Source organism: Hylobates moloch, unplaced genomic scaffold, assembly GCF_009828535.3.
Source record: "Hylobates moloch isolate HMO894 unplaced genomic scaffold, HMol_V3 SCAFFOLD_14, whole genome shotgun sequence".
NCBI lineage: Eukaryota > Metazoa > Chordata > Mammalia > Primates > Hylobatidae > Hylobates > Hylobates moloch.
Genome location: NW_026652289.1, coordinates 80748577 through 80762022, shown reverse-complemented (window position 1 = coordinate 80762022; position 13446 = coordinate 80748577). Strand labels below are relative to the sequence as shown.

The window sequence follows — 13446 nt, the reverse complement described above, 5'->3', positions numbered from 1 at the left end:
ATTCCATATCTCGGTTATGTAATATGCAATAAGCATGGGAGTGCAGATATCTCTTCAATATACTGATTTCATTTTCTGTTCAGTAGTGGGATTGCTGGATCATACGGTAGTTGTGTTTTAAGGACCCTCCATACTATTTTGCATAATAGCTGTACTAATTTACTTTCCCACCAACAGTGTATAAGAGTTTTCTCTTCTATGCATCCTCATCAGCATTTGTTATTTTTTGTCATCTTGATAGTGGGCATCTCAACTGGACTACTATCATTGTGGCTTTGATTTGCATTTCCCTGATTAGTGATATGAGCATTTTTCAAATACCTATTGCCCACTTCTGTGTCTTCTTTTGAGAAATGTTTATTCAGACCACGTGCTCATTTTGTAGTTGAGTTTTTTTGGCGGGGTGGGGAGGGGGCTGTTTAGTTGTTTGAGTTCCTTGTATAGTCTAGATATTAATTCCTTGTCAGATGAATAGTTTGCAAATATTTTCTCCCATCCTGCAGGCTGTCTCTTTACTCTGTTGTTTCCTTTTCTGTGCAAAAGCTTTTTTGATATAATCGTATTTATTTTTGTTTTGTTGCCTGTGTTTTTGAGATCTTTCTTATTCATAAAATCTTTGTCCACACCAATGTACTGAACCATTTTTAGATGTCTTCTTCCAACAGTTTTATAATTTCCAGTCTTGCATTTAAGTTTTTAATCCATTTTGAGTTGATTTTTAGATATGGTGTGTGTGGGGTGTTGTTTCATTCTTCAGCCTATGCACATTCAGTTTTCTCAGCACCGTTTGTTGAAGAGACTGTTCTTTCCCCAGGGTATGCTCTTAATGCCTTTGTCAAAAATCAGTTTAGCCTTCTTAACACTGGACCTGCAATTCTTTCAAAGATGCCAATTTGATTATATCATTTCCTACGTAACTTGCTCTAATGGCACCCTGTTCTTTGAAAATGAAGCCCAAACTCCTCCTTGGCAAGAGTACTCAAGACGCAGTCTAATACTTCTTCCTAAGCCTCACTTCTAACCTCCCCATGCTTACTCCTTTCCCTCTCTCCCCCTCCCTCTCCCCCCCCCCCTCTCCCCCCCTCCCTCTCTCCCCCTCTCTCCCCCTCCCTCTCTCCCCCTCCCCTTCCTCTCCCTTTCTCTCCTCCTCTCTCCCATTTTTTTTTTTTTTTTGAGACGGAGTTTTGCTCTGTCGCCCAGGCTGGAGTGCAGTGGCGCAATCTTGGCTCACTGCAAGCTCCGCCTCCCGGGTTCACGCCATTCTCCTTTTTTTTTTTTTTTGAGACGGAGTTTTGCTCTGTCGCCCAGGCTGGAGTGCAGTGGCGCAATCTCGGCTCACTGCAAGCTCCGCCTCCCGGGTTCACGCCATTCTCCTGCCTCAGCCTCTCCGAGTAGCTGGAACTACAGGCGCCCACCACCACGCCCGGCTAATTTTTTGTATTTTTAGTAGAGATGGGGTTTCACCGTGGTCTCTATCTCCTGACCTCGTGATCCGCCCGCCTCGGCCTCCCAAAGTGCTGGGATTACAAGCGTGAGCCACCGCGCCCGGCGCCTCTCTCCCATTTTCTACCCCTCTTTACCTCTCTTCCCTCCGTTTCCCTCCCTGTCCTCCAAAGTGGGCTTTGCTCCTCCCTCCTTCCGCTCTCTCTTCCCCTCTGTCTTCCCCTCTGTCTCCCTCTCTCCTTTCCACTCCAGCCATCCTCAACTCTATGTGCTTCCTCACATGTTTTCTTACCTCTGGGCCTTTTGTCTCATGCTCTGAAAATTACTCATTTGCTTCCCTGACATTCCGCTAAATCACACAATCCTGTAAGACAGGGATTTTGCCTTATTCTTATACAAATAAGAACTTCAAAAATATATTAGTGAACATATAAGTGAGTTACTGAGTTTTGATTTCATTGCTCTTTTTTGGATATGCTTGACATTTATTAAGTATTTACTGTGCACATCAGATCCTATTTTAAGCTCTTTAAGTATAAAACCTTAGTTTATTTTGAGAAGTAGGTACTATTATATCTCCATTATACAGATAAGGAAACAAAGGTGTGTATAACAGAAACTAAGTTACCTGCATAAGGTCATTCAGCTAATGAATAGTTGATCAGAGATTTGACTTCAGGTAATCCTACACTAGAGTGTTCACTCTTAGTGCCTTCAGAGCCATTGACACACCTACAAGGTATATCACTGAGGCATGACCGTGTATGAACCAGACAGATTAACAGAGAAGTGAAAGGGGCTCGTGACACTGGGAGAAGAAAGACATGTTGAATAACAGGCAGGAGACTTGAGGAGTCATTGCAGTCTGTCTACAGCCACAGCCATGATCAGCACCACACTCCTGGATGATAGTCTTGAAGGACACAGGGTCTGTTCAAGAAGACTTGAGTTGGGTGCTTACTCTTCTACGTACTTGTGATACCAACAGTAGAATAAGGCACAGATTCTTTCAAGGGACCCACAATGTAGTGAAACAGACAAACCTCAATGCATCAAGAACTATATAAGCCAAAATAGACTGCAGTTAACAGTACGATGGAGAGGTGACAGTCCTCCTTTGTGTAATTAACTCCCCACCTCATTTCCCTGAGGGCTTGGCTAGTGTATGCTAGTACAGTGTGAAGTGAATGTTGTCGATTGCCAGATAGAGAAATGCTAAATGACTATAAAACAGGGGCAGCAGATTCCTACTAGCCAGGATTCAATAAGCCCCAGAAAAATATGCCATTATGTAGATTTATGGAGCACGGAGGATATATAGACCTTGCCTCCTACTATTTTCCACATAGTGAGGCTAAGTGAATCCTAGTTCCTGGCTTACCCAAGGGCCCTGGCCTCTCAAGGTTTCCTGTAGGACATTTGGAAATGTAGTGCTTCTCTAGGCTCAGGACAGGGCTTGGGGAGAGTGATGAGGAGCCATTTCGGAACAGATGTCGACAGAGCCCTTCTCTCCATGCTGAGAATCATCAAACACTTGCCCCATGCCTGCCAGGTAGAGTGACTGAGGCACAGGTTCCACAGCACAGACACAATGAGCTGGCCTCCTAGGGGACTCTCACGGCTGCAAACAAATTAGCTTTGATGGACGAGTGGCCTTTGCTCATTCTTTAGGAGTGTGGAGGTGGGAGTTCAGGCCAGTTTGGAGTTAAATTAAGGATGGCAGCTGGCATAGCAGGTCAGATGGCTCTGTGCTCCATTCATGTCATAAGTTTTTAGTTGTTTTGTTTTTCTCCAGACATTCCAGTTGCTCTGTTCCCTCCCTTACCACTGCCCACACATTGTTTTGTGTGCTATTGGAGTGGCATGCTCTTATTTCCAAGTACTGAGAGTCCAGGCGGGACCACATGCCAGAGGTACAGAAACTAAGCTGCCAGGAAACTCTCTAAACCAGTGGCAGGTACGGTGCTCTCATTTGAGAGGCTTCGTCTCCAGGCACACTATCATCCTGTTTAAATGTACCCATTCAAACCAGTAATGAAATTATGACCACCTGGGGACTTTCAATACCTGGATTGAAAGGACAGCTATAATTATAGTATGCCTAGTGTCCCTATTATCTATTAGTGCTTCTCCTTCAAAATGGTTGATGGCAGAGACAAGGAGAAGTCCTGTCTCCTGTCTGAACAAACCAGACACAGGAAGGAAAGCAAGCTGACTTAGAATTACACGATGTCATGTAAGGGCAGAATCTCTAGCATTTGGAGCTATGAAGGTTTCTGTCTTAAAGAGAATAGACTGAATAGGTTTATTGTAAAAGTGGGCATGAATGTTGTGACCATTTAATTTGCCAAATTAAACTGTAAAGCAGACTTTAAAGGGCCAACCATAACTGCAGACATTCTTCAATGGGAAATCTCCAAATCATTCATTCTAATGAATTGGAAGAGGAAGAAACAAGCAAACTATGGCTTTTATGCTTCCTATTCTGGGAACATGAAATTCAGGTAGGCAGAGTGGTAGAAAAATATAAAGTCTCCTGAGATGGCATCACATTTTGGAAGACTAAGTTAGACAATATATGTTTATGGTATAAGGTCTTAAGGAAATGCTTTGTCATATAATTGTATGCTACTTGTAATAATGCTGTATGTACTGTACAAACATTTCCTGGACATGAAGCTCTGCCCTGCATCACCAGCTGCCTGCTTGCTCAAGTCCCATACAAATGAGTTAATTACCTGCTTTGAGAACAGACTTTGAAAACAAAGTGAACAACACAAAATAAAGGCAGTAATCCTCCTCTGTTACAATCTCTTCATAGTTAATTGTTTTAATAAAAAAGGATTGGGCAAATTCCTGTATTGCCAGAATTCTAAGACTAGGTTTTTAGGATTTCTCAGCATAGAGACCTTGAGTAGAAAAGTATTTAAGTAGAAAAGTACTCACTCAAATCCTTAGTAGAAAAGTATTTGAAAATGCATGTCACTCAGCCGTACCTTTGGAATAGGTACGTCTGGGTGACTTGTACTCACTCAAATCCTTAGTAGAAAAAGTACTTGAAAATGTATGTCACTCAAACATACCTTTGGAATAGGATTGTCCATTCCTGACTTAAAACTTTAATAAAGGAAAATTGTAAGCAGGTCCAGCAGGCCGATTATCTTATTTTTGAGAAATTGCAGTTGGGAGAAGTGGAAGAATAAACCAACACTTGGAAATTAAAGGGAACTTAAAGATGGTCAGTTCCATTATTTTTATTTTAAAACTAAATGCTGAAGTTAGAGAGGTTGTCGGAGCCTTAGCAGCAGTCTTGGTTTAGCTTTTAAAGTGGAGCTCCACGGAAACAGCTTTACCTGTTTTGAAGTGTTAGGCATGGCTGTCGGTAGCTTCTGGCCCTCATTCCTCATTCCTGTTGTTCTCTTGGTATTGATGTTCTGCCAATATCATGTAGGAAACAAAGGATTGGTACACAGGTGATCACAAGCTGTATTCTCAAGGAAAATGGTGTGTCATTGAAATGGGATTGTAAACTCCAGAAAGGCAGTGGTTTTGCTTTGTATTTCTTTGTATCTTTTCCAATATCAAGCATTACATAAATGAAATACTTGAATATTTGCTGATCTAAAATGTTCTCACAGTGAAGAAAAACTTTAACATTTTTATTAGTGGCAGGAACAGTGTAGGGTTAAGTGCATGAACTTTGGAGACAGACTGTCTGGATTTGTATCTGACTCAGCCAAATGTAACACTTGGGCAGGCGACCTAAACTCACTGTGCCTTCGTTTCCTTGGCTAGAAACTGGAATATTAATAGTCCCTCTCTTATAGGATGGTTGTGAAGATTAAATGAGTTAACCTATGCAAAGCCCTTAGAACAGTACCTGGCATAAAGCACTCAATAAATATTAGCTACTGTTAGTATGCAAAGAAGGCTATCTTTAACTGTTAAGAAATGTCCCAGAATAGGCATGAATGTCATGATGTTAACTGGTCACTGTTAACTGATTCTAATAAATTGGAATGATTGTTAAGGGGATCATCAATTCTTAAAGTTCTGGACATTCCTTTGATTATGCTATATTTATATAGCTCTTAACCCCCTCTATGGCCTCTTTTTATACTATATCTAGGTTTCTTAACAAATAAATGGATTCTCTATTAGGGTCACCACTGTCTAGAGCCACATTATGGTCTATCCACTGCCCTTTTACAGATTATTGTGGATGAGATCCCAGTGGCTTGCTTTCTGTGGTCTCACCCAGACTTGGCTGTAGATCAGCCTTCCCTTCCTCTCCCTTCATTGGCAAGGCTATGTCTGTGTTCTTCCATATGTACCGCCAGCCTTCCCTCAAGTCGATCCTGACATGTTGGAAACTATTCCCTTGATATATGGGGCTTTTCTTAGCATTCTTTAGAAACCAGCTTAAAACCCATTTTGAACAAGAGAAAGCCACCTTTTTGCATTCCTATTCATCCAACTGTCATTTTGATTCATAGGCTCTTTGCCCTTGAGATGTTGTTGAGTGACTGATTTCTGACTGATATGAGTAGGTATCCTCATTCTGATTTTATTTCCACAGTACATTCCTCCAGATCTCTGCGTCTGCAATTTTGTGCTGGAACAGTCCCTATCTGTCAGAGCCCTGCAGGAAATGCTTGCCAACACAGGTGAAAATGGCGGCGAAGGGGTGAGTACCTGAATTGTGTCCTAGGTTGGGACTGGGGCGCACCACATCCCCAAAATACATTGTACATTTCATCCAACTTTGAACTGAAACATTTTAGGACTGTTGAGATAACTCATATGGAGATAGCAAATTTTTCTCCCTGAGATGAGTTGTTGTTATTTAGCAGCCCTACTTCTGCTTCCTTTGAGTTAATCAGCTCCCACCAGAAAATGGACCACCACTAATGCTGCATGAGCAAGGCATTGGATGCTAAGCCTACTCTCCTCTCTTACCCCGGAATTCACCAGCGAATGTGGAGAGGCTGAGAGGGTCTTGAGATTCAGTGTGCCTGTGAGGCAGTTTCTTTTTCCTTGGAGAAACCTCACTGGGGAGTTATGACTGCTCCAATGGAGCACAACCAAGTTACAACAGTTTGAACATGATTTCCTGCAGAATTATGAGTCTTTGACATGTGTCCAGAACTTGATGGTTTCACTGATGATGAGCAAGTACAGAATTGTCTTGAGTTTCCATTGTCAGTAAAATGATCCTTATAACTAAGAGACAAGCTCCATATTGCCTATGTCGGCAGGCTTTTGGGCAAGACTTTGGCCAGATATTTCAAAATAATTTTTGACTCTTCCCTTTCCTAATGACTCACATTCATTTTTATATATTTATCATCAAATACTTTAATTCTACTGCCTGAATATCTCAAATTCAACCATTTTTCTCCACCATCCTCACTCCCCCATACTCCATTAGATGACTGTCCTCTACCTTTCGGTTACGGCAACAGCCTATTAATTGCTTTGATTCCTCCTATACTCACCCCCTCCTCCCATTTTTCCACTCAGCAGTTCTTTCCAAAATGTAAATACAATGATTACAGTTGCCTGTTTTAAAATCCTTTGTCTTCCCATTACTTTGAGATAAATTCCAAATTCCTAAACATGGCATAGAGCCGTTTAGGAGTTGGTGAGCCCTGTTCACCTTTCCTGCCCCACCTCTCACCACATCCCACCAAGTACTCAGTGTCCCAGTGACATCGGATTCCTCTCTCTGCCTCAAACATGCCAGTTCTCTTTTGCCTCTGATCCTGCATATCAGCTATTCCCTCCACATGGAACAGCTTCCCTCCTCCTCTCTCACTTCCCTTATGTAATCCCTATATGTATCCTTCAAGGAACCAGTTTAGTTATTAGATCAGTTGAGAAGCCTCTGCTGACCCCACAAGTCTGTTGCTGGGACATTAGGTACTTTTTCTGTCATAGCTCTTATCACTCTGTACTGTCATTGCAAGCCTTTTTTCTTCGCTACTGGAGAGTACGCTGTCTGTGGGTAGAAACTGTTTGCAGTTACCTAGTAACACAGTTTGTTCTTACTTGAAGTTGTACATAGTACAGACATAGTTGTACATAGTTGTACATAGTACAGACATATGTACAACTTGAAGTTGTACATAGTACAGACATATGTGCAACTTGAAGTTGTACATAGTACAGACATGTCTCATTTGTAGTAGAAGAGGCAATTGACCATAGAATCAAGAGAAACGATGTTTACATTTCGGCCATCCTCCAGCCCTTAATGTGATCTTCGGTACATCTAATCTCTTGGGGCCACAGTGTTCTGTGAATTAGATCTCTAAGACCCTTAATACCAAATATTTGTGTGCTTTCACTCTTTTGATTTATAGCAGTATGCTTTAGTAAGACAACTGAGAATAGTTTGCTTTGTGCCTTAGATCATTAACACAGGTGAGATTTTTGTTCATTTAATGTTCACCTCAGTCTGGGTTCACTTCTCCATTCCTTGCATTGACCTCAGCATCTTCTATCTTCCACATACTCTCAAACACTTCCAGTTTAGGGAAACTTTGTTGTTGTTGAGACGGAGTCTCACTCTGTCACCCAGGCTGGAGTGCAGTGGCAAGATCTCTGCTCACTGCAATCTCCACCTCCCGGGTTCACGCCATTCTTCTGCCTCAGCCTCCCGAGTAGCTGGGACTACAGGCGCCTGCCACCATGCCCAGCTAATTTTTTTGTATTTTTAGTAGAGATGGGGTTTCACCGTGTTAGCCAAGATGGTCTCGATCTCCTCCTGACCTCGTGATCCGCCTGCCTCGGCCTCCCAAAGTGCTGGGATTACAGGTGTGAGCCACCGCACCTAACCGGGAAACTTTTTTTAATTGATCACTCTTCTTTTTCCAAGATGCATCATATACAGAAATCTTTGCTGAGGGAGACCTAGTTGATTTTAAATATCACCACTTTCAGTATCAAATAAGATCTTCTAGACCCAGCCTACTATGGTCTCAGGATAGAAGTTAAGAAGACAAAGAGATACTATGTTAACTGGAGAATTATTTCTTGGCGATTCTCTTATCCTGATTTGTCTTAAAAGTATATTTCAAAGGACTTCTTTTTCTTTATCATTTAGCTTGAGTGGTTCAGAGTCCTATAGATGAGAAAGTAAATTCAAAAGTTCTGGTTCTTCCTTGTTGCAAAGAACTTAATAGTCTTAACTTGGTTTGTCTTAAGAAGAATAAGTAATCATTCATGTTCCAAGTAGAATGGAAGGACCCACTTTAATAAAACTGAGCTCTTCATTTTAGAATCTATGAATAAGACCTACCTTAATTACCAGGCATGTTATAGCAGAAGTTTGTTTAATATAATTATATATTTCAGAAGCCATTTATAAGTTACAACATGTAGAAACCAATACATTAAATCTTATTTGAATAATCTACTCTTCTTTAAAAACTCATGTTCATAATAAATGATCCGTGACATTTTTGTTAATATCTATAGAATCATCATCATCATCACGTTGAGTCAGACTCTGAAATTTTCCATATTGCCTTTTGTTCTATTTTTGCCAAAGATAAGAGAGACCTAATAGTTATTTCCCATCTTGACACATTTATCACTATTATAAGGAGTAGTATTCACTGGAGATCTCAGAGAAAAGGGACTTGAGAAGAGAGATGGAACACAGATGGGAAGGAACTCTTTTCAAATCATATTATTTTACTGTGCATTGATGACTCCAAAACATAGTTACCTGAACAGCAGCTTCAGGTACTAGAGCCCTCTTGGAACTTTCTCACAATTCCGTCTGGGCTCTCAGTCTTTCATATGAAAAATACGAGTTTTATATCTTCTCTTGAGTCTGATTATTTTGCTTTTCTGAAGTAATTACTGTGCACATTTACTATTGGTATTTAATTTGATTTTAGAAGATAATATTCAGCAGGGAAGAAAAAGAGGAAAAATGAAGAAGGAAGTGAGTTAACATGACAGAGCGGAATGATTCTCTGGAGAGCCTGGGGATGTTTGAGTGGGATGAAGCCTTCTTTGCATGCCACTCCATTCTGTTTGGAAATAGCCATTTTCTGCTCTTAAATAGATATTGCTTTCACTAATGATCATGACTGCCACCAAATGGGAGGCTTTGAAGAGTATAATTTTTCCTTCTAGTCAAAAATTGGTCCTGGTGTACTGTGTCTGTTCACTGCTGTGTAGCAACTGGACATTTTTAAAGATGACTTCAGCTGTTTGTTTACTCAGGCGTTGAGTGTACAGAAGTCTTTTTGCAAAGATTTACAATTCTGCAGCAATTTCTCTTGCTAACAAAGAAAACAAAAGTGCCCTAATTTAACAGCAAAGAGGTTTCTTTATTATTTAAATGTCCTTAGCTGCAGCCAGTAGCACATGGAAGCCAGCTTTATATTGAGAAGGAGAATCGGTGATGAGGAGGACCCGGAGCAGAGAACATTTTGTGCCTCTCAGAGTCTGCCCTATCTCAGCTCCTCCTTGGATCACTTTACCTCTGATCTAATCCTATGTAATTTTGTTCAGGGGAAAATTACCAAGGGATAGATGCTTGGCACTGCAGCCAATCTTATGGCTACAGTTTGAAGTAAAATTCCTGCAATCAAATATGAGAGTATTTTCACATTTTCAATTGATTAGACCTATAGTGTCTACCAACCTTCAGCAGCACATGGAACTGAAAGAGATGTCCCCAACTCCCTCTAAGCCCTCAATCCCCATCATACTACAGAAATGACTTTAAAGTGAGAGCAAACAGCATTTGTGATGAAAAAAATGCTCAGTCTTCAGTGTCAGGCAGATGTGTTTTCAGTCCAGCCTATATTGGACCAGGTGACCTCTGGGGCAAATTATTTCTCCTTTCTGTACCTTAGTTTCCACATCTTCAAGATGCAATCTGTCTCATAGGACTGGGTGAGAATTAAATGAGATCAGTGCCTACAACTGCCTGTGAGTTTGAAAATAAAAGTATTGGTTCCTCTGTTCATCCCTGGTCCACATCCTCCTGTTACACGGATCCTTCAGGAATATTCAAACTTCCTCAAAGGAAGGAGAGTCCTGTGCTACACAACTAGGTGCATGTTAAGCTTAACTCCACATGGGTTCTGACATGAACTGGCATAATGCTTCTAGGAATGAAAGGCCTTGCTTAACACAATTATCAGCTGCACTCCTTCCAATAAGGGCTCCGGTTTTCTCTAAAAGTTGACTTCATCAATGTCAAATCTTTACAACTACAAAGAGAGATGAAGTATAAATATAAAATGAATTATATAAATGGTATATATAAAAATATAAAACTAATTGTATAGTTGCCACGTGAACGTGACACTTCATCCATGTCCAGAACACATAAGATTATGCCTGACTTTGGATGCTAAAATATCTGGTATGCTAATACACAAGCAGCCTTTTAACCTTGATTGGGCTGGGCGTCGTGGCTCACACCTGTAATCCCAGCATTTTGGGAAGCTGAGGTGGGCGGATCACAAGGTCAGGAGATCGAGACCATCCTGGCTAACACAGTGAAACCCCATCTCTACTAAAAATACAAAAAAATTAGCCAGGCGTGGTGGCAGGCACCTGTAGTCCCAGCTACTTGGGAGGCTGAGGCAGGAGAATGGTGTGAACCCAGGAGGTGGAGCTTGCAGGGAGCTGAGATTGCGCCACTGCACTCCAGACTGGGCGACAGAGCAAGTCTCCATCTCAAAACAAAACAAAACAAAACAAAAAACCTTGATTGGGAAATGTGACCTGGAAAGATATTATTTCTGCAAGAACCTTTATAACAGATGTCCTCACTGAGAAGTTCTTCATTTCCCTGTATTACTTGTGTGATTTGATAGTCCCATTAACTCTGAAAGGAGCTTTTGGCTCCTTTGATTTATTCTTGTCTTTACAGTAGGGAATACCACACACAGCATGGTTGCTAGTGAAATGGTGTGGCACATTTGTCATATGTTACTGCTTCCTGAAGATGACATGCCTGTGACTACTAGGAGTTGTCTCCTGGTATCATGTGACCTTGTAAACGGCCAGTGAAGCGTAAACATACATTATGCTATATTCACGTAAAGGTCCTTACAGTGCATGTCATGAGATACATGAGATATTTACCTTGCAGCCAAGTTCAGGACATTCATTCATCTCATAAACTCACAAAATATTTAGTGACAGGTGGCAACATCATTAAAAAAGAATTGGCTAACAATGCATCTGCCGTGACACTGCTAGCTGATAAATATATCAAAACAAACACTGATGAAGGGAATTATTAGAAGCCCCTTGTTTAAAGTCTGAACTGTGGCTGTGCCAGGATTTAGACATGTTGTGCAAACTCCTCTAGAATGAAAATAGGATCCTTACTTCTTTCTTCCTGGGTTCTTGTGTGCCTGCCAACATTTTTATATCATAGAAGAAAAGGGGAACCACCACCATCCAGATTTAGCATCTCACTCTGAGGTTTTTATCTTCCCTTTATAAGTGTTACAAAAAAATTAGTAATAGAATTTATTTTGTATGTGTGTGAGGAGGAAACATGACGATGGAGGAACTGCGTCCATAACTCTAAACCTCATCCCCATTAACATGTTTTAATATTACATTTTTAAAAATACCTAATTTAATGAGTCAAATCTAACAAGCATTGATTACACTTCAGGAGAGTTCATAAGATTTCGTTTGGAGAATAAGTACTGAGTCACTCATGCTTATATTGTGATGTAAGTCCTAGGTCTTGCCCATATATGTGTCAAGTCCCTACAGCAGAATAGCCATGTTAGGTGTTGAAAGCCTGAATTTCCTTTGTACCCGTTGGTAAAAAGCCACTGCCTCAAGCTGTCCAAGAACATCCTTGGTGCCCTCGCTCAGGACCTCCCCACCCCAGTGCCGACGACTTTCAGGCTGCTAACCTTTGGGACACTCCCCCTCCCTACACCTGATTGGTAAGAACAGGATATCACATCATTAAATTTTTAACTTGCTTGACTTGACTCTGCTTTTTCCTTGGAGAGGGACAAGAATAACATTCTGGTTTCAGATGCTGTTCTTTCCCTTTTTAAATCTATGGCTGACCATCCACACCTGCTGCAAAAATAATGTTTTTATACTTGCAAAATAACAAATCGACTTGGCAAAATTGCTCTCACGTGCAAAAGCTTGTTGAAACCTACTCTTTAAAAGCTGCCCTGTGTTAGAGTTCATTTTACAGATGTACTCGTGGCAGGCAGCCTGTTTCGGTGACAAAGCTGGGTGTTGGGAGGTTTAGATTGGGTCTTAACAATGCCACCAACTGGAAATTTAACTTCAAGCAAATCTCTTACCAGCTGGGCTTCAGGTTCCCCACCTCTATATGACACCACTTAGATGCAAAGTCCTTTCTCAGGTCTGTAATGGTTGCAATGTACCGAGTTAAAATGGAAAAGTGTCATCACGTCACTTCCTCTGGTGTGTCCTATGGGCTGTAGCCCATCACTGATGAGCTGTGGAAATGTTCTCCCTTTTGTATTAACCATTACTTGAGACCTTGGCTCCCATTTATTTAGGTAGAATGAATAAATGTATTTATTCTTTCTTCTTTGCTATGGACAAGGAGAATTTTACAAAATCCTTCCAGGACAGCAACGCTAAAACACTAAGCATTGAGTACATAATTTTAATTTTTTTTGAGACCAAGTTCTCCCGTAAATTTTCTTGTGAAGTTATAGGGGACATATCATGTATATTTGACAGGTTTTCTTTCCTCAAAGAGCTAGGAATTATTTTGATAAATTAAATATTGGTATAAACGAGAGGCCTCCAAACTAAAGTTTCAATGTGTTTTTTTTTTTCACAGACCAAATTGTCATTAAACATATGTACATCCTCTTCCCCCTTGCCTATCCCCTCCTTACTGTTCTTTCTCATGTTATGCTATGATTTTAGGATTTTATGCTGATATAATGGATTTTAATGTTTCCTTGATAAGCTGATATTTATGAAGATATATGCAAATAACTC

The 13446-nt window shown here is 40.8% G+C and overlaps 1 protein-coding gene across 1 annotated transcript in view; it reads left to right on the top strand.

Annotated features, from left to right (window-relative positions):
• RYR3 (ryanodine receptor 3) overlaps nt 1–13446 on the top strand; it is a 564315-nt gene that overhangs the window by 192243 nt on the left and 358626 nt on the right. The window contains exon 3 of the mRNA XM_058427349.1: nt 6023–6130. Within this exon, the coding sequence (XP_058283332.1) occupies nt 6023–6130 (108 nt within the window). The remainder of the gene's footprint in view (nt 1–6022; nt 6131–13446) is intronic.